This window comes from Scyliorhinus torazame, chromosome 19, assembly GCF_047496885.1.
Source record: "Scyliorhinus torazame isolate Kashiwa2021f chromosome 19, sScyTor2.1, whole genome shotgun sequence".
Taxonomy (NCBI): domain Eukaryota; kingdom Metazoa; phylum Chordata; class Chondrichthyes; order Carcharhiniformes; family Scyliorhinidae; genus Scyliorhinus; species Scyliorhinus torazame.
Genome location: NC_092725.1, coordinates 78351898 through 78373983, shown reverse-complemented (window position 1 = coordinate 78373983; position 22086 = coordinate 78351898). Strand labels below are relative to the sequence as shown.

At 41.9% G+C, this 22086-nt stretch overlaps 1 protein-coding gene and 1 long non-coding RNA gene across 12 annotated transcripts in view; one reads left to right on the top strand and one right to left on the bottom strand.

The window, feature by feature from the left end:
• Positions 1 to 22086, bottom strand: part of wnk1b (WNK lysine deficient protein kinase 1b) — a 254162-nt gene that overhangs the window by 109149 nt on the left and 122927 nt on the right. For all 11 annotated transcript variants that reach the window (XM_072484582.1, XM_072484581.1, XM_072484577.1 and 8 more), the window contains exons 5-8: positions 8843 to 8931; positions 7484 to 7703; positions 6835 to 7174; positions 1755 to 1924 (exon numbers count right to left, since the gene is read on the bottom strand). In XM_072484582.1, coding sequence (XP_072340683.1) covers positions 1755 to 1924; positions 6835 to 7174; positions 7484 to 7703; positions 8843 to 8931 — 819 coding nt within the window. The remainder of the gene's footprint in view (positions 1 to 1754; positions 1925 to 6834; positions 7175 to 7483; positions 7704 to 8842; positions 8932 to 22086) is intronic.
• LOC140396244 (uncharacterized) overlaps positions 18040 to 22086 on the top strand; it is a 56958-nt gene continuing 52911 nt past the window's right edge. The window contains exon 1 of the long non-coding RNA XR_011936494.1: positions 18040 to 18156. This is a non-coding gene — a long non-coding RNA (uncharacterized lncRNA). The remainder of the gene's footprint in view (positions 18157 to 22086) is intronic.

The following is a 22086-nucleotide window of genomic DNA, read 5'->3' as shown; positions in this document are numbered from 1 at the left end:
TATAAGATTAGATTTTCTCCTGTTTTAAACTCTGCCAAAATGGTTGCACGATTTAATTAAATAAATAGAATCATGAATAAAGGTGCATTTCAATTTCATCAAAGCTTGCCAACAGGTCCCACTTCCGAAAAGCAGAATTGATAACTGAAACTCAAAAGTGAACCTGAACTAAATCTCATCTTAATTGTAAAACTTAGTGCCCAGAATAGTTTGTATTTAATGACAACTTATCCTCATGAGTCACAGACAACATACAGGGTTGAAATTAATACACGGGAGGCTGGAGCGGCGCAGTTTGCGTGGAGGAGCTGAGTGCATAGGAAGGACACTTTCCAGTGCTTTTGACAGTTTTTCAGCAAACGTTTCTTCAGGGATAGTCCGAACATGTGGGGAGAGAGATGCAGAGAGAACTGGTGGCGGAGTGGAGGATAGTCTAGGAATGTAGGATGAATCAGGGATGGTGCAAAGGTGGGGAACACAGAAAGACATGCTACGACCTCGAAGCTAAAAGAAAATGAATAAAAAATGAAGAAAAGAAATAAATAACACTTATCAACTGACCCACAGTAAACTGGATGTCAACATGTACACACAAGACAAACTCAGCTGTTTGTGGCAGCATTCATCATGACATTTTGTAAATGAGAATGCTAGATGGAAATGAAATGGGTTGTGTTGCACTATCACGTGATGATGCAAATTCTTTTCAACTTCAAGAAATGAAAAATGAGTTGACTAGAACTTGAAGCCAATGTATTTGCAAGAAATTTAGCTGCGTAAGATATATGGAGGCAGCTATTACGGATACTGGATTCAGATTAGCTGGTTAGAATTAGCACTATGCAAGTCTCAACCAGGTACACAAAACCAACATTGATCCTACAGATATTACTATTAAGTTTACTACTGGTCAGTATTAGATCATATTCAAGAGTGCTCAAAAAGAGAAAAGAAATCTAACGTACACTTCTTGGTTAGAAGAATAAAGTACTGCAAGCAGCCTGCAAACTCTGTATGGCTACCAATAAAGGTACATCAAAATTAAAAATGCAAGGCTTACAGGGTGGATTACAATTTGCATGAGGGTGGATGAAAGGTTTATGCATGAGCAGGATTGATATCAATAAAATGTCACGTGCTTCAGTTAAGAATGCATTAAAACAAACCTACATGCCAGAAGAATGTCAAGATTTTCAGCAATAAAGCTCTACACCATCAGGTCTACAGGCACCTTATATGTCTTTCAATATCATTATTGTTCTGGCATGGTATTTTGGTCAATTCACTGCAACATTACTCTAAGATTCTGAACAAATACAGGGCATCACAATTACCACAGATATATTTTACCCATGGACATTACCATTGGTGCCTTTGGTGTTGGTGTGCAAGCTTCAACCTCAAAAATATAATGCAGCAAATATCAGCGAAGTAAATAAACTCTACTTATGTGAAAAATAGTTTCATGTCAGACAAATTAAAGAAAAATACTCAACAGCACCTTTGCAGTGTGCAAGCTGATGGTGGTAACCATTTAAAGTAATTTCTAAGTTAACGTAATTACTTTTAAATTAGTTACATTGTAAAATGACATACAAATGAAAATAGCAAGTTACAGAGGGAATGATAAAAAGTATTTAGAAACAACCACAGCTCTTCAAACATATGCTATCGATCATTTTAAAACGTTAAAAATCATAAAAGGCTTCTTGAGTCAGCTTCACGGATTTACAAATACTGTTTAATGTACTTACCCCTGTAGGCTGCTGATGGCCACCAAGCTGTTGTGACATTGACTGGGCATTTGGAGGTGCCTGGTTTGATGAAATATGCTGTTCTGGAGCAGAACCATAGGAAACAGTTTGACTGCCATAAGAATCTGAAAATCCAGATGAACTCTGGCCACTATCAAATGTGCCATCAGCTAAACAGAAAGAAAAACTAGTTTTGTATCAAAATGTAACACAAAAAATGTTAAATTATATAAAACATACACAATTTTAATCAAATGGTGTTTTTCTTTTTTTAAGCATTGCTAACTGATGAAACCCCCAATAAATCTGGATTAGACCAGTTTTGGATTTGAACTTCTGATTTGAGATCGTGACATCAAGGCAACAACAAAATTCACCAAAAAACAAATCACTGAAATATCATATTCATCAACAAGCATTGATCTTCAGTTTTAATATTAGCATCCCTTTCAGTACACCGATTCAACTCAGGCTGAAACGCCAAACACCCATTCTGTTCTACCAGCCGACAACACTGGACCTCAATTGTACTTGGAAACCCATTTTTTATTTATCACATTACTTCACGAGTTTTGAACTGAAAACACTGGAATAATGTTGAGGAAAATTCTTGCAAAACTATATACTTCACAGGTTTCAAACTTGCAAGATGTTAAAAACAAATTACTCATAGGAGATAATTTAATAAAGCCACAAGGACGCTAGTGTTTCTAACACTTGTCAATGATCTTATTACATCTATGCCGAACACTCATTCAACTTTTTTTTTGGGGGGGGATAAAAAGAGTCAGATAATTATGGTTGTAAATTACCAAACATACCAAAACACCCAATGTTACATTATTGTTTGTGGGGTCATGTTGAAAATTTAACCTTCTCACACAAGATAGATTTACTGTCATCTATAGGTGAAAGAAAAATCATCTTGAGGATCTTTCCAACTGAAAAATTTTTAGACCAGAAAGATGATCAGTGTTAAGCAAAAGATTTATACATGGAAGTTGTGTTTTTTGCCCCTAAATTGTTGTGCCTATCTTTTCCCCTGCAAAATGCAGTGGAACATTGTAGAAACCCAAATTATCTTGCAGTCAAGTGAAAAAGCTTAGTATGGCAAATGTGTTATTTTATTTAAGTAGTCAAGACTTTGCATAACAAAGATGCACGGTAGCATAGTGGTTAGCACTGTTGCTTCACAGCTCCAGGGTCCGAGGTTCGATTACTGGCTTGGGGATAAAGTGGAGGTGTGGGCTTGGGGAGGGTGCTCTTTCCAAGGGCCAGTGCAGACTCGATGGGCCGAATGGCTTCCTTCTGCACTGTAAATTCTATGAAAGCTGTAAATTCTTTTTTCTTTCTATAAATTTAAGAATTCCCAATTTGTTTTTTTCCAATTAAGGGGCAATTTAATGTGACCAATCCACCTACCCCGAACATCTTTTGGTATGGGAGCGAAACCCACGCAAACACGGGGAGAATATGCAAACTCCACACGGACAGTGACCCAGAGCCGGGATCGAACCTGGGACCTGCGCCGCCATGCTGCACTGAAAGATTTAACTTCTTACACAAAGAAAAAAAAAGGGAGGCAAGAAATAGAATCATAGAATTTACAATACAGGTCTGCACCAGCCCTTTTAAAGAGCACCCTAACCCAGTAACCCCACCTATCTTTTTTTTGAACACTAAGGGACAATTTAGCATGGCCAATCCACCTAGCCTGTACATCTTTGGACTTCACAAATACCTACAAACATTGATAAACATGCTTCCATTTGGCTGCCAAAGCAATGTTTGTAAAACCAGAGGAAGCTATGACAACAAATCTAATTGCACCATTAAATATAATGTATGCTTCCTTCAAAGTATTTATTTTCCATGCCACTGCCCGAAAGACAACATGCCAGGATGCTCAGGCTGTGTATGCGAAGCTGTACCTGTCCAAAATGTGAATCATAACTGCAGACCCTGGCAACCCTATATGACAAGTCATTAAAAACTATCTTCACAGAATTCAGGTGGGAGTGCCAGATACAGAGCTGTATGCTGCAAGTACACCTGCAACTAACATACAGCATGGAATTGGCACAGCCAGTCTCAGCGATGTCCACCAACAGCACAGATCTTGGGTCCACATTTTGCCAGATATGCTATGATGAAAACCTAGAGGGTTGAGCTGAATGACCCAGGGGCCAATGCTTTTCCCAACCATCTTATTTATGCAGCACTTCCATTTAAGCAGCCAAACAGTTGCTGCATGGTTTCTTCTATCATTTTCCAGCAGATACATACCTACAACTTGGGCTTCCTGCCTTTAACTTTTGCCTCAATTTCTTAATTCCCTCCTGGGATCTTAGAAATCAGTACTGTTATATTTTGATTGGGGGTGTGAAGTGGAATAAATAGAGGAGTAGTGATACCATGTATACAAAGTGCATATGTTGGATAAAGCTTCCTGTAACTCAAGCAGTGAAGAGATCCTTCAGAAAATCTTTCTAAGAGGAAAATTCTCAACTTTTCTGCAGAAAAGTGCAGGTGAGTTTCAATAAACTAAGTCGATGGAAATGTCTTCCCAAAAGCTTTTGTAATTTATACCCTGTATTATAATAACCAATTGTAATTGCCCTTATCCCTTCAAACTAAATTTACTGTACATGCAACTCTCTGCTTCCAAAAGGTACTGCCTACAAATGCCCACGTTTGCACCGAAAGTTATGCTAATCGACAAAACGTGGAATATTGATTTCAATAGCATACTTCATTTAATCCACATAAAACCGATTCAATCATTTCAGTCCAAAGTGCACCAGCATCATATAGGCAATGGAGCTGAAATTACAAGGCTGTGTGTAAGTCAGAAATAAAAGAGTCAAGTTGAAAAATGATAACAGCACTCTCCTCTCGCTGATGTTCAGGGAGTGTAAAATCCTGCATGGCCGAGCTGTTTTCACATGTTAGATTTAGGTGTGTTGCAAATGGGAAGGACACAAAACCCAATCCCAATTGATGCTGGGATCTTAGAAATCAGTACTGGAATATTTTGGTTGAGGATGTGGAAGTGGAATAAATAGAGAGAGGGGTAGTGTAATTATGTACACAAAGTGCATATTTTAGGTAAAGCTTCCTGTAGCTCAAATAGTGAAGAGATCATAGAATCCGTGCAGCACAGGAGGCCATTCGGCCCATTGAGTCTGCACCAACCCTCTGAAGTGCACCCTAACCAGACTCCCGCCCTATCCCTGCAACCCAACTGAACCCGCACATCCCTGGACATGAAGGGGCAATTTAGCATGGCCAATCTACCTAACCTGCACATCTTTGGACTGAGGGAGGAAACCAGAGCAGCCTGAGGAAACCCACACCGACACGGGGAGAACGTGCAAACTCCATACAGTCACCCACGGCCACAATTGAACCGGGTCCCTGGTGCTTTGAGGCAGCAGGGTTAACCACTGTGCCACCATGCTGCCTTCCTTCATAAAATCTTTCTAAGAGAATAATTCTTCACTTTTCTGTGGAAGAGTGCAGGTGAATAATTTGACCAAGGTTTTTATGATTCAGTATTGGATGAGACAGGAATTTTGATTGTTGTTACCTCAAATCCAGTGACAGATGCAAAAGCATTAATGAAACACTTACCAACAAACTAAAGTGCATGACCCATTTTCCAAACTGTAGATTAAAAATTCAACTATCACGAAAAGCAGGATTTGAAAAGGATATGCAACAGGAGGCAGTGTTGTTTAAAGCATCTTTGTATATGAAATGTTTGTGGACAACATTCTGAACTCATTAAGAGGAAAAGAACAGCTCAGAACAAGAGTTTGGAACAGACTGGAAGACAGGGCAAAAGACAAGTGATGTCGGAATTATTTGCACTTCTATGATTACACAACAAAAAAAAAAAAAAAAACTGGACAAAATTTACTTAATGTAATATTTTTTTCAATATCTCTACTTCCACCCACAACCTAAATATCTCCTACTCTTTTACTGCTGGTGGAACAAGAAAATGAAGATCAGGATTCTGCTCCACATGGGTAAGAAAACAAAACTTTATCACGGAACAGAATCTCATCTTTTTAATAGAGCTGCACGCTCTCTGGACTCAACATAGAGTTCAACGATTTCAGGTTGTAGCCTCTGCCCCAATGTCTTTTCCCTTTTTTATTTTTGGAGAAAAGTTGTTGGTGACGACTGCTTTTCCGATTTGCAGATTCTCAAGATATATCTTTAGTTTTCTTTACTTTTTCCACTAATCTCATTTCAACTTGCATTCCTTTTGTCATTCAAAACAGGCCGTTCAGTCCTCCAAGCCTGCGCTGACCATGCTGCCTGTCTAACCTAAAATCTTCTACACTTCCGGGGTCCGTATCCCTCTATTCCCATCCTATTAATGTAGTTGTCAGGACACCCCTTAAATGTCACTATCGTACCTGCTTCCACCACATTTTCCTGCAGAGACTTCCAGGTGCCCACTACCCTCAATGCAAAAAAAAAAACTTCCCTCGCCCATCTCCTTTAAACTTTGCCTCTCGCACCTTAACCTATGTCCCCTAGTAACTGACTCTTCCACCCTTGGAAAAATCTTCTGACTATCCCTTCTGTCCATGCCCCTCATAATTCTGAAGACTTCTATCAGGTCGCCCCTCAACCTCCATCATTCCAGTGAGAACAAACAGAGCTTATCCAATCTCTCCTCATAGCTAACACCCTGCAAATCAGGCAACAGCCTGGTAAACCTCTTCAGTACCCTCTCCAAAACCTCCACATCCTTCTGGTAGTATGGCGACCAGAATTGAACACTATGTTCCTCCAAGTGTGGCCTAACTAAAGGTTCTATGCAGCTGCAGCATGGCTTGCCAATTTGAGGCAAGCATGCCGTATTCCTTCTCTTTTGTTTTTTCATCCCCTCCCCTCTTTCCCTGCCTCACTTAAAAACTGTTACATCTCTAGATCTGACAAAGGATCCTAAACCTGAAATGTTAACTTTCTTCATAGATGTTTCCAGAAACGGCAGTTTTTATACAGCGGTCACATTTCTTTTTGATACATCTTTTTGCAAAGTTTAATAGAAAGAACGTACATGTAACAGAGTTTCCAGCTGGCTGGTACTGCAATCGATGTTGATCTGCTTCAGGCTCTTCAGGCTCAACTTGAGTTGGTTGGGTTGCAGGAAGGGCAGAAGGAACTGCTGTGGTGGGTAGCTGGGAAAGATGCCCTCCTCCAGTTTGGGAGATACTGGCTCCTTGCTGAGTTTTCTGCTGCTGCAGTTGATCATGTTTCTTCTGCTGTTCTTCCAGTTTCTCTTGTTTTTCTCTAACCAATTGCCGTTGCTCTCTTTTCCGTTTGATCAGAGATACACGATCTTTAATAGCTTTTGCCATAGTTTTGTGATCACCTTCAGATACAAATCCAGATTCCACCTGCATCAAGCACAATAACACACCAAGTCAAAAAGTGTAAAATTACCACTTTTTCCATTCAGAAAAAAATTGAGATAAAAGTTCTTCAATATCAAAGATAAATTTGTGTTTGGTATGTTTCTCAGTGCAAGTTACTCACCTTGCACAGGAACGGTTTACAGGCAAATTATTTCACTCTTGTCGGTGAGCAATGACAAGTGAAAATTGCAGTTTCTGAAGTCACAAACTTTTGTGAGCTGCAGTCAGAAGTTCAGCTGGGACTCAAATAAGAGCACAGAATTTAGGTTTATTATTAACACAATGACTTACCATTTCCTGAGCCACATCCTCCGGAACATCTCTTTCCAAGTCAAATGAGAATTCTATGGCTTCATTATCCTTATACTTTCCTTTAAGTTTCTTAATGTCTTCAATTCGTAACCAAAGTTTAATCGCAAGCTTTTCTCCATCATCTTCTTCTGCCAACTCTACACGAACACCAGTGTCTTCTTGAAAAAAGGCATGGCTCAACAGGTCCTTAATTGCATACCTACAACCAAAATAGGAACAAACTTTTTATTGTACTCATTAAACCAACACTGATTGATATTGGGAAAAGGAAAGGTGTCTATTTCAAGCAGTCAGCAAATTCAAATCAGGTACAGCACAATCTGATTCAGAGTAAATCTCCCTCCAGTCATAGGCCACATCTCCAACCTTAGAGTAGGAGCCTTTTCTGCACTGATTACACTTATTCCTAAATACCAATGATCTTGTGGTCTCTTATGATATTGCCAATCAGTAACAAATAACGGACCATTTTGTACTCTGGTTCGCTGTCTATCAGATTTAGTTTGTCCATTTTTCTACGGTGCACCCCCCTTAGAGCCAGCAGACAAAAAAGGTTTTCATTCCATGTCAGGAGTGGACGAAAATCCACAAACCGGAGGTCAAATAACTAACTTTTTAAAATTACCTTCACAACTATCTTATACAAATTCTTATCTGGAATTCCTATTCCCCATCCAAACTTTTCTTTGTTCAGATCCTAAAATTAAAGGTGGCAAACCACCACTTTCTCACAGATAATTAGGGATGGGCAATAATTGTTGGCCCAGCCAGCGGCATCCACATTCCATGAACAAATCCATTTTACGGCAATTTTTACATTATTTTCAGCACCAATCTACTTCACTGACGGGCGACTGTCCTTCTTTCTCCCTACACCTCTCAAGACAACTACAATGCCCTAATTAAAAGTTACTCTTAGATCTCTTTATTTACATTTCCTGTTTTCCGTAACAATATGGTTCAATTGACTTTTGATTTCACATTATTATGAAGGCAGCACCAGAATTCAGTTTGGAACCTCCCAAGGGTCACCATTAAGATGGTTCCAGACAGTGAGTTCAGTCTCATTGCTAATGACAGTATTTACTGAGCTGCATACTATTCTGCTTGAATACAAACATCGCTGGTAGACTGGCAAACAAATTTCACAACATAAAACTAAAACTGAACTTTTGACTTGTGAATTCCAGTGATTTTTGCCAGGCAAAACTTCACTGCTTCTGGAAAATAATTACTGTCTCTTCAGGATGTTAATTTGTATGCAATTGCAAAAAATCAGATGTGCAATACAACTTTTAAATCCCAGTTTACTTCAACAGTAGCTTTCAAGACATTCACCGTTCATCTTTATTCTGGCGGATACATCCTTCGATTATTTCTTTCACTTCAGGGATTGCTACCTTGTCAAAGCTGGCTGGCTTCACCCCCTAAGGAACAAAAGGAAATAAAACATTTAACACAAAAGATGAAAGTCTGAAATAAAGATAGAAAATGTTTGAATGCACATCAGATCAAGTTTGCAATATCACATTGATAAATGTGAAGTTACCACTTTGGACAGAGAAACAGAATGGCAGAATATTATTTCAATGGTGATAGATTGGGAAATGCTAATGTACAAAGGGACCTTGGTGTCCTGGTACACCATTAACTGAAAACAAGCTTGTAAGTACTGCAAGCAATTGGGAAGGCAAATGGTATGATGACCTTCATTGCAAAAGGACTTGAGAACGAGCACGGATGTCTTACTGCAGCTTGGTGAGACCATACCTGGAGTAATGGTCGCAGTTTTGGTCTCTTTAGCTAAGAAATTATGTGTTTGCTATGGAAGTAGTGCAGCGAGGGTTCATCAGGCTGATTCCTGGGGTGGCAAGATTGTCATATGAGGAGAGATTGGGTCAACTGGGCCTGTATCTACTGGAATTTAGAAGAATGAGGTGAGAATCTAATTGAAATTCTGACAGGGCTGGATGCAAGAATGTTGTTTTCTTTGGCTGGGGTGGTTAGAATAAGGGGTCACAGTTTCAGGACATGGGGTTGGCCATTTAGGACTGAAAAGAGAAACCTCTTCACTCAGAGGGTGATGAACCTGTGGAATTCTTTACCACAGAACACTATGGAAGGCATGTCCCTGACTGTACTTAGGGTGAAAATAGATATATTTCTAGACTCTAAAAGGTGTCAAGGAGTATGGGGAGAGCGTGGGAGTCTGGTGCTGAGACATATTAAATAGTGAAGCAGGCACAAAGGAGCAAATGGTTGACTACCATTTTCTATGTTTGAATGCACAGCAGATCAAGCTAGCATCTAAAACACAAATATACATTGATATTTTCGATACAAACTTTCACTGCAACCCAATTTAACATCAACTTAGCTTTATTTTACCAATGTTGGCTTTATCAGGTGTGCACTTCTGTTTTCTAAAAGAAAATGGCTCATGTCCTTCAATTAGATAATGACTACAAAGCTATTTCCTTATGCAAAATATAAAATTGTCATGCAAGAATAACTGCCAATATTGGTTGTTTGAAGAATATTTGAAGCTCAATATTAAAAATTTAAACAATTAAAAATTGGACCAAAAAACTGCACCCGAGAGGAAACATGAGTGAACATTTGAAGATGCATGCACATGTATCAGTGCAATGTAGTGTAAATTACAAAAAATGCAGAATGCATTCAGAGACTGGGCAAATTACAACATTGCTAAATGTGAAATATTCTACTTGCAAAGGAATTGTATTGATCTTCTCTTTCTAATACAATTAATTAATTAGGATAAATATATTAATATACACTAAGGTACAGGATTTTGTTCTTTTGAATGAAATACGGTTGCAAAAATGGTTTTACAATTTTTTTTGTATGACTCAAGGGGATGGTAATATAGAGCCTCAATGAACAAGTGGTGGCATACTCAAGGCTTACTTAAGTCTCCTTCCAAAGTACTTTCCACAGCACTTGCCAAACCCACGATTGCCACCATCTAGAAGGACAAGGGCAGCAGATGCACAGGAAAACCACCACCAAGCCACACACCATATGGACTTGGAAATATATTGCCATTCTGGAGTCAAAATCCTGCAACTCCCTCCCTAATAGCACTGTGGGCATACTTACACCACATAGCCTGCAGCGGTTCAAGAAGGCAGTTCACCACCACCTTTTCAAGGACATATGGGCAATAAATGCTGGCCTAGCAGTGACCTCACATTCCATGAATGAATAGGGGGGAAAAAAACAGAAAATCTGTTCCTATGCCTTGTGGTCTATGGTCTTATGGGAGGTGCTATATACAGCTACAGTGCACAAATGACTGTCAACCATAACTCTTACCCGGTCAGTAATATGTAACTGCAACAGTTTTAAGTTTCATGGTAAGGTTTGCTCTACCAGGTTTGGGCTTGAAGGTGTTTGAGAAGCAACTGAACCTTTCTATATTGCCAGACTGAAAAATGTTTATCAGCCCATTGAAGCCCATCTGATCAATATTGGCTCTGGACTGGAATTCTCTTTTATAATCTCAATCTGCTGCTGTCTTTTCCTCATCACTCATTAATGTTGATCTTCAAATTTTTATTTAATTCATTCTTAAATGCAATTCAAAGCAGCGGAGTACAACACTGTGTCTGGTTTGCTCTCCTCATGCCATGTTTGAAGATCACTGAACGTCCCAATCCTGGGGCCCAGTTCTCCAAATTCTGCTATACCACAGGACCCTCTGCAGTACTAGCTGGCCCCAAGCCTTTAATTCCTCTACTCTACTGCGGCTTCCCACCCTGCCATTGACAACAAATCCCATGACCTCACTGCCTAATTTTATGATGTGCTGGCACCAGACCACTACCCAGTTCTAACATAATGACCAGAAGTTTAAATGAATTGCATACAAATAGAATAGCCAAAAGAGCAAAGAAGCTGCAACAGCTGATCCTACGCTCATCAGATATTCTGATATGAAATGAAAAAATGAAATGAAATGAAAATCGCTTATTGTCACAAGTAGGCTTCAATGAAGTTACTGTGAAAAGCCCCTAGTCGCCACATTCCGGCGCCTGTTCGGGGAGGATGTGACGGGAATTGAAGCGTGCTGCTGGCCTGCCTTGGTCTGCTTTCAAAGCCAGCGATTTAGCCCTGTGCTAAACAGCCCCAGTATCTTTCCACCAGTAGACCACCGAATTGTCAGTAGGAGCACAAATTATTACAACCATTCCCGGGGATGTTTAGACAAATTCTAATCCCTACTGAGTTCAGCTAACTGGGGATAGATACCGAATGTTTCATTTATACACCTTGTTCCCAAATTGAAGACATCTGCCAGTGTTACTATCAGTGGAAACCCATAGAGTCTATTTTTCACTTTTCAACTGTTTTTGTATGTACACCTACCAATTCACTGCTTAACTCTAAAGTATGGTCATATTAATAGAGAAGGGTCATACTAATCAATTAAATTTCATAACTGAAAAATTCTCTTGCTAATTAATTTCTAGGAATGCTTTGGGTTAAGAAGGGTAGAAAGATTGTGTAACCATAAGGATATTCTACTCCAAAAGACCAAACACGGCTGGTGTCTAGTCTTTGCCAAAAGAAAAGTTCTTAAAGGTCAAACATCTGATAATTAACATTGGCCCAGAACCTCCAATCTCCAGGGAAGTTACCCAGGAAATGCAAGGAGGATTGAAACCACTTAACCGACCCCCCTGAACGCCTCTCCTTGACCACTTGATGACCTGACCATAACGCCCCCTGACCCCAAACACCCCCAATCACCCATCCATCCACAGGAGCCCCTCACGGACTAGCCAACCTCGCCACTTCCCCCTCCCATCCAATATATATTGACTTTGAAGGCAGATGTTAATTTTCCTAGTTCAGGAACAAATTTTGAACATAAAGCACTTCTTATTTGGTGCCACCACAAGGTGCAGCTGTACACTACTCCAAAATACTAGCGCGTACACCATAAAAACCAACCTTGTTGATTGTGAACATAGAAGAACTTTTACTGCATTTATAATAAACTGCGATCGGTGCCATGACAAAAGGCTTGCAGTTTCCAGCTCTGGAGAAAAATGGCCACACAATATAATGTAGAACATGGAATAATCATAAATTTACTTCCCATTTTGATATCATATATTTTGCCCCTCAACATAATTCTTTGATTCTATATTATTTAGGTTATACTTAAACATTTTGGAAAGCAAAGAATTAGAGTTGATTAGATCAGAGGTTTCACGACAGCGCTGGTTAAGGAAGTGAAAAGGGAAGGAACAAGCTTGATTTTCTCATCTTCTGTGACCTCAACAGAAGGTCCCCAAGCACTTCCAATCAAGTACTTTTTAAGTGTCATCGGTGTGTAATAGAGAACCGCATTTACAGCCCATCTGGGTTCTGAGTGCAGCCCAGGAGACTTTTTGTTGACCGTTGCCCACATGCAGGATTGCCAGATTCCACTGATTTCCATTTGCATAGCATTTTTCCTACCAGTGTCACACAAAGCAGGGGCAAGTGAAGTGAGGTGCACGTTGATTGCATGCAACATTGACTGAGAGCCTTGTGCTCCCTCTGCATCCTAGGTGTAAATATTGATTTTGTTTTTACAATTTGAAGTTGATAGTTCTGTTAATATAAAAATAATTAAGCATTTTCTATAACACATTATGAAATAGTCAGCGTCTATTAAATGTATATAATCTTATTCATGGGGGTCATAGTTAGTGAACATGCCTGATTTCAATCTTGTGGCCCACTGAGATAAAGTAGAGCCACTCAGGTAGTCCACTCACTAGCCTAGGTTACCCATCACTGCTTAGATTATCTGCTCAAGTTTCTGGAGGGAGAATTGCAATTTTATTCCACAACCTTCTGACCAAGGAGGTGACACAGTGCTATCATAGAGACAGTGCACAAAACTGAACTACTCTATTTCACTAGTAGGAAGATAGATTTGAGAGGTTTACAAAGAGTCATAGAGTCACAACATCAAAGGAGACAACCTTTCTGCCCTTCAAGTCCATGTAGAGCAATCCAGCCGGTCCCATTTCCCACTCCATCCCCATAGCCCTGCAGATTTATCTCCCCCAAGGGCCAACCCAATTTCTTTTTGAAATTTTGATCACCTCTGTTTCCATCCCCCAGTCAGCTTCATGTCATTACCACCTGCTGAGTAAAAAAAGTTCTTCCTCAGCGCTAAGTTACCTATACCTGTCATAATCTTGTATACCGTTATCAAATCTCCCTTCCTTTGCTCCAAAGAGAACCCCACCTTCTGCAATCTAACTTTCTACATAAAATCCCACATCCCTGGAACCATTTTAAATCTCCTCTGAACCCACACATATATCCCAAAATGTGGAGACGTAAATTGGGCCCGATGTTGTGGCCTAACCAGACTATTATAAAGTTCAGCATGATTCCTTGCTTTTGTTCTCCATACCTCTATTTAGGAAGCCCAAGATCCCATATGCTTTGCTAACTATTCTCCCATAATGTTCTGCCACTTTCAATGATCAATGCACATGAAACACAAATCTCTCTGTTCCTACAAACCCTGTCATTAAGCTTCTATTGCCTCTACCGATCCCTTCAAAATGTATATGCATCTGGCATAAATGTGGATAAGATCACTTAGAAACCGTGGACAAGGATAAGGTTTTGTAGACAAGTGTGCATAACTGGAGGGTCTAATATGTTCACGACAAATATAAATATAACCTTAATGCTAAGAGTGGCCTTATGCCCTAAAACAGCAAGCTCCAGAATACAGTTTATAACAAAAATTGATTACTCCATGGCAGCAATTTACCACTTGTAGGCCGGGATCTTCCAGTTGTTCACGCTGGTGGAATCTTCCGGTTCCGCTGACTGTGCACCCCACGCAGCTGGTTTCCCAGCAGCATGGGGTGCATTCAATTGGAAATTCCATGGAGAGCAACAGGGCCAGAAGATCACACCGCCAGCTAATGGTGGTCCACCTCCCACCGCAAAGAAGCATCCCACGATTGGCCAAAAATATCACTATGATCTTGAATTAGATACACATATACTGTTCATTTCATTCAAGGCATCCAACTGGATTCCTGTTTTCCTAAGAGTAATGCTGCTCAGTTATAATAATAACCTTTGTTGTCACAAGTAGGCTTACATTAACACTGCAATGAAGTTAGTGAAAAGTTCCATCACTTGCAGACTCTGATGGAAGCAAAAATGTGCAAGAGTTCAAAAAAATTGATCTTTTCCTATTTTGTTCTCATTCATCTTCAGAACAACGAGATTGAGAAAATAATCGCTTCCAGCTGGGAAAAGGTAGCCTCAAAAGAAAGGGATCCCTTGAATTCAAATTGCTATTTCTCTCCCCAAATTTCAGCTCTATACACAAGTTAAAAATTACTTTGGTTGAAATAGTAACATTTTACAACTTAGCAAAAATCAATTGGTTACAATTTTAAAATGCTCAAGCTTTTGATTGAAGGCCTATCAACCTCTGCTATATCAAAAATTTGTTTCACCAAGTTCTTGCCGTTCTCAAAAAAAAATTCTTGCATGACCCCAACAAAGTATTAATCACCCATTCCAACTTGTCCTCATGGTCTCAATTTTAAAATTCTCACCAGTTATCAAATCCCTACAGGCCTGACCCTTCCCTATCTTGATCATCTCTTCCAGTATTAGAACCACCCCACAGACTCCAAGATATTTGCGCTCCTCCAATCCTGGTCTCTTGAACATGCTAAACTTTAATCGCTCTTACATTGACAACTGTGGCATTCGCTGCCACGGCCCTAATTGGAAAATCCCTCCATTCATTTCTCTGTTGCTCTTTTCTCTTTTCAGGTGCTCCTTAAAGCCTACCTCTTTGACAAAGCTTTTAGTCATCTGTCTGAATATCGCAAGCGCCTTGGTGTTAAATTTTGTTTGATAGTGCAGGCTCTTCACCAGAATCCGGTCTAAAAACCACTATATAAATACACATTTGTGTTTGTTCATTGTAACTTGTTTGGATACATGTTTGTAATAAAATACATTTAGAAATATAAATACATACAAATTTGTTCTCGTTAAGAGCCAATTACAATGTAGGACTGAAGTCAAGTATAGCAGCAGTCGCAAATCCTTTCCTTCGGACATTAGGAAGGGAGTTGAGTTTTTACACAATCCAGAAGCTTTCATGGCATTCTTGCTCCCACTGCCATTCCACAAATTTAACTGCACAACTTGTCACCATGAGATCGGAGCTCTCAATCTATGGGTTGCTAACCCTGTGCAGCTATAATTGTTCTATCATATCGAAGTAATTATATTAAAAACAAGTCTGCAAAAAGGTTGTTAACAGAGTGTCAGTGATACTGGTGAAACGATCTATTGGTGTTTCTAAGTTACACTGTCCACAGAAATATAAATCAACCCAGTGTGCCTGAATCGAATATCATTGGAGTTAATCATATCGCCAATACAGTTTTCTCCAGAATATACTCTGAGCCAAAACAATGCAAACCCTCCCATGCAAATAAATCTACAAGTATATCAGAATTCTTCAGACTTTTTTCAGAAAAAGTATTCATGGAACTACTTTGAAACGGACTTGACTGAACTTGGACCAAAGAAATGTCACTCTCCAAAACAAACAATACAGAACTTTAAAGCAAAAGTTGATAAAAATTTAAACTTTTTGATTTTTTTGACTGAAGGCATAGGAATGGACAAAAATGTTGGCCGAGTCAGTAACACCCACATCCTGTAAATGAATTTTTAAAAACAACCACCGCTATATCAAAATTTGTTTCACCAAGTATTTACTGTGCTGAACAAAAAAATTCTTGCATCAAACAAAGAAAGCAGTATTTATTACCCATTCTAAATGCCTTCATGACCTCAACTTTAAAATTCTCACCCAGGTTTTCAAATCCCCCCATGGCCTGATCCCTCCCTACCCATGTAAAGAGAGAATTTTTGACATGTTACAAAACAAGGCTACTTCAAATGCACATGAATCTCTCACCAAATGACAATTTTTTTCTGTGTCAATAAAATGTCATGAGTAAAAGTAGACCTAATCAATGTTTTAAAATCTGAAGCTTTTCCTCAAAAATTCTTGACTGTCAGCATGCTTGATGGACAAAGTTTCAGATTAGAAATAGAGGCTATTAAATGATCTGCTGACTTTCAGTATACACTGAATACTTTGTGGGCTGATTTGGCACAGTGGGCTAAACAGCTGGCTTGTAATGCAGAACAAGGCAGCAGCGCGGGTTCAATTCCCGTACTGGCCTCCCCGAACAGGCGCCGGAATGTGGCGACTAGAGGCTTTTCACAATAACTTCATTGAAGCCTACTTGTGACAATGTGATTATTATTGTTACCATAAAGCACACACTAGTACAAACATCAGCTTTTCTCTGAAAATTATGAACCATACAAAAGTTTGAACCCTCCAACTACCTTGCAAGGCAAAAATAATTTTTAGGTTTTCAGTTATTTGGCATCACCTAACATGTCAGCGAACAGTGACATTTAAGAAAAAGGCGCCATCAAAAAACTTCACAAACGTATCCATCACTCACCTCGTTAACATGGACATGATCATTTTGATGGGTGCAGCAACAACAGTGGGAATTAATAATAAAAAACACTGGGGATCTCTCTCTATTCTCAGAATCCATCTGAGAACTTGCAATAAAGTCTAACGGATCATCGGGGGCATTTTGGCAAAAGAGACGAGCCAATATGTGGCAAATCAATGGATTCCCGATTTCTATGTTGCTAATACTCGGGTTCTTTATGCCCCCAACTCCGGTAAAATAATAAATTTTAAAAGTTGTCTCATCGGTGCACCTCCTTTTCTTTACAACAGCAAGCAGGACAAATCCACGGTTTCTCCAGCCAAATGCCTCGATCTATCTTCTACACCTCCTTTAAGGTTGTTCAGTCACATGAACAGATTGATTTCATTAGCAATTGAAGTGCGTCACACCTCCTGCAGGTGTCTGTGTCCGGCAATGTTTCAATTATATTTTCACAAAGACAGGAACAGATTTTGAGCACATTCTTCAATTAAAGGTTCCCTTAAATACATAATGCCTTAGTTTCCAAAAGGCCTGGAAGGCAGATGATCCATAATTTATCTCCACTACAGAAGAAAGTTATTAAAATAATTCTCATAAGGTTTTTTGTGATTGGCACCCGAGTCAGTTTAAACAAACAAATTAAAAACGCAATTATCCTTGAATGGTTATACAGCAACCAGTCTCGATTATTCCTGGTTCATACTTGTTTGTTCTAATGACTGTAATGAATAAAGATATCCGGGCAAAATAAGTTACTTCAGTAAGAAAAGAAAAAAAAACGTTATTTCATGTGACATCAATTGCGACAAGGAAATTTTTTTAAAAAAAATACTTCACCCCTTCCAGATTTAACATACGATGCAGCAAACCATGCGTGGAACTATTTTCCACTCCTTCAATTCCCAAAATTACTCAATTGTTCTAGGGTATTACTCCATGAACACTTACAGCACAATGTCTGGTATCTCAATCAAGTGATCACCGTGTGCATTTAAGGCAAGATGCGAGGGTTAACCGGCTATTGAAATATATAGACCGTGATTTGATTCTCACCCAGTGTCTATGCGCATTGACGAACAGGTATGGATTACTTATCTGCAGATGGTTCTGAACTGGGGCAATGATTATGGTACCAAAGCAGGCTATTTGGCCTATCCAGTCAATCCCATTCCCCCACTCCATCCAAGTAGCTTTGCAAGTTATATCCCTCAAGTGTTTATTATTGACAATCTTGACAGTCTTGACAAAGTGTCACAGAGGAGTCTAGAAAGGAGTGTCAAATAGGGACGTCTACTCTTAGCCCACGGCTGCAACCCCTGTGGCTGCAGGGCTGGGTTGGGGGGTACGCAGAGTCGGTTAACGTCTTTTCTGTGTTGGCAGCCTTGGGGGGCTGCACCGCTGCCAACTGATCCCTGGTACGGTCGCCATCGGAAGCCTGGGTCTCCATCTTGGGAGTCCAAGTCCACCACCTCTCGCATCTGTGTCGGGGTCCCCAGGGGTCGACACCCATAGGCCCACATGCGGTGGGACGCTGTGGCTAGAAGACGGTTCATCTGTAGTGGTGTGTCCGAACACTGGCCTTCCCCTCTCCTTACTAGGTATGAGACTGGTCATGTCTGTGTTGCACCACTGTCCCTGGAATCCAACGGGTACTGTCACCGAAGGTTCAGACCTACATCACGTCCCCCTATTGGAAACATCTGGTCCACTTTGGTCTGCCTTGGCCTCGCCTTTGCAGGTCCTGACCATGTTGCACTTCTCCGCCGATATTGGGGAACGTGAGGCTGAGGCTGGTTCTGAGCTTCTTGCCCATCAACAGTTCCGCCGGTGCTATGCCGGTCGTGGCATGTGACATCGTCGGGTAGGTAAACAGAAATCATGCTAATCTAGTTTCCACAGCTCCCATAGTCTATTTGTTTATCCCTTGCTTGAAGGTCTGCATCGCTTGCTCGGCCAGGAAGGGCGATATGGGGCCATGCAGGTGTGCCTCACACAGTTTGCTTTCCAAAGCGTTCGAGCTCATTACTGGTGAACAGGGTACCATTGACGTAACTAGCATCGCCGGGATACCATGGGTGCTAAAGGAGAGCCGTAGTTTCTCAACAATAGCTTTTCATGTAGTGGAGGCACCTTCGGGCGGCACGGTAGCAGGTGGACGTGGCCATGCTGCAGGGGACACACCTAAAGCTGGGAGATCACGTTAGATTGAGGAAGGGATGGGTCGGGCAGGTATTTCACTCGGGACTGGACTTTAAAACCAAGAGGGTGGCAATTCTGATCAACAAAAAGGTGGCATTCGAGGTGGGGAAGATAGAGGTAGACCTGGGGGTAGATTTATTACGGTTAGCAGGATAGCCGTGGTTCTGGTGAATATATACGCCCCAAACTGAGATGATGTTGAGTTCATTAGCAAGATGCTAGGGAAGATTCCGGACCTGGACTCGCACCGACTGATAATGGAGTGGGGATTTCAACATGGTCCTGGATCCGAGACTGGACCAGTCGAGTCCCAGGTCTGGAAAGGTGTCAGCAATGGCGAAAGAGCTCCTGGAGCGCATGGGAGGGGTGGATCCCTGGAGATTCGGGAGGCCAAGGAGGAAGGAGTTTTCTTTCTACTCCCATGTGCACAAGGTGTATTCCAGGATAGACTTTTTCGTGCTGGACAAAACGCTGCTGGCGGAGGTGGTGGATACTGAATATTCAGCAATTGTGGCATCGGACCACGCCCCACACTGGGTTGACCTGCGCGTGAGTAAAGGAAAGGCCCAGCGGCCGCAATGGAGGTTAGATGTAGGACTACTCGTGGAGGATGAGATGTGTGAGCGGGTGAGGGAGGCCATTAAGGGGTACATAAAGCGTAATGATACGGGTGAGATCTCGGCAGAGTGATGTGGGAGGTACTGAAGGCGGTTGGTACTGAAGGCAGTTTTCAGGGGGGAATTCATCTCGATTCGGGCTCACAGGGAGAAGACTGAACGGGCGGAGTTGGTGAAATTTTACATGTGAACAGGAGATATGCGGAGTCCCCGGATGAGGGGCTCCTGAAGGAGCATCAGAGACTGTAAATGGAATTTGGGCTCCTGTCCACAGGTAAGGCAGAGGGGGGAGCTGAAGAGGGTAAAGGGGGCGGTGTCTGAATATGGGGAAAAAGCCAGCAGGATGTTGGCGCAGCTGAGGTAACAGGAGGCGGCGAGAGAAATTGGGAAAGTAAACGATACAAGGGAGAAGGTGCTTGTGGACCCAGGAGGGTGTGAACGATGTGTTTCGGGAATTTTATAGCCGACTTTATAAATCGGGGGGGGGGGGGGGGGGGTGGCTGGAGTTCCCGAATGTAGACAAGGAGTTGGTGGAAGGCTTGGGAGGCCCAATCGGGCTTGGGGAGGTAATAGACGGACTGGGGGCAATGCAATCGGGTAAGACTCTGGGACCTGACAGATACCCAGTGGAGTTTTACAAAAGGTTTTCTGGGTTACTGGGGCCACTCTTGGTAAAGGCCTTTCATGAGTCCAAGGTGCTGGGAGTGCTCCCCCCCCCCACCCACCCCCACCCCCAACGTTATCGCAGGCATCGATTTCCCTTATTTTGAAGCGGGATAAGGATCCAGATAGCTGCGGACCGTTTGGGCCGATCTCTTTTTTGAATGTAGATGAGAAGTTGCTGGCAAAGATCCCGGCCACAGGTATAGAGGACTGTGTACCGGAGGTAATAGGGGAGGACCAGGCGGGATTTGTGAAGGGACGGCACTTGACGTCCAACATTAGATGGCTCCGAAATGTTATAATGATGCCAGCGGAGGGGCATGAGGTTGAGGTGGTAGATGCCGAAAAGGTCTTTAACCGGGTGGAGTGGAAGTACTCGTGGGGTTACCTGGGACGGTTTGGGTTCAGGCAGGGATTTGTGGACTGGGTTCGATTGCTGTACCAGGCACCGGTGGCGAATGCAAGGACCAACTGGGTCTAGTCAGAATACTTTAGTTTGTGTAGGGGGACAAGGCAGGGGTGTCCGCTCTCCCCACGACTGTTTGTTCTGGCCATAGAGCCCTTGGGAATGGCCCTTAGGTCATCAAATGTTTGGCGGGGATAGTGAGAGGGAGGGGGGGTGGAACATGGGGTCTTCGCTCTACGCAGATGATTTGCTCCTGTACATTACAGGCCCACTGGGGGGGTGGGTGGGAGAGAGAATGGCTGGAATTATGGAGATACTGGAAGAATTTGGTCAGTTCTCAGGCTACAAGTTAAATATGGGTAAGAGCAAGGTGTTCGCGATCCAGGCACGGGGACCAGGAGAGGAGACTGAGGGAGTTACCGTTCAAAGTGGTGGGTAGGAGTTTTAGGTACCTTGGGATTCAGGTGGCAAACGACTGGGGTCAGCTCCATAAGTTAAATCTGGGCAGGGCGGTCGAGCATAAGAAAAGAGACTTCCATAGGTGGGACATGCTCCCGCTGTCATTGGCGGGGGGGGTGCAGACTGTGAAGATGACAGTCCTCCCGAGATTGCTGTTGGTTTATCAAGGTCTTCCAATTTTTATCCACAAGGCTTTTTTCATGAAGATGAACGCGGCAATCGCGGGTTTTGTATGGGATGGTAAGACCCCCGATTGTGAAGAAGGTAGTTTTGGAACGGGGGCGCGGGGAGGGAGGCTGAGCCCTTCCGAATTTTATGAACTATCACTGAGCGGCCAACATATCGATGGTTAGGAAGTTGGTAGTGGGGATGGGGTCGATGTGGGAACGAGTAGAGGCGGCATCGTGTAAGGGTACGAGTTTGGAGGCTTTGATAACGGCGCCCCTGCCATTCTCGCCGGCTTGGTACTCCACAAACCCAGTGGTAGTGGCAGCCCTACCACTGGTGTGGGGACATGAGATTGGAGGGGCCTTCAGTGTGGTCACCGATCTGTGATAATCACCGTTTTGTTCCAGGGGGTGCTGGATAGGGGCTTTAGGAGGTGGCAGCAGGCAGGGATTGAGAGATTTGGGGATCTCTTCATTGAGGAGGTCTTTCCGGGCCTGG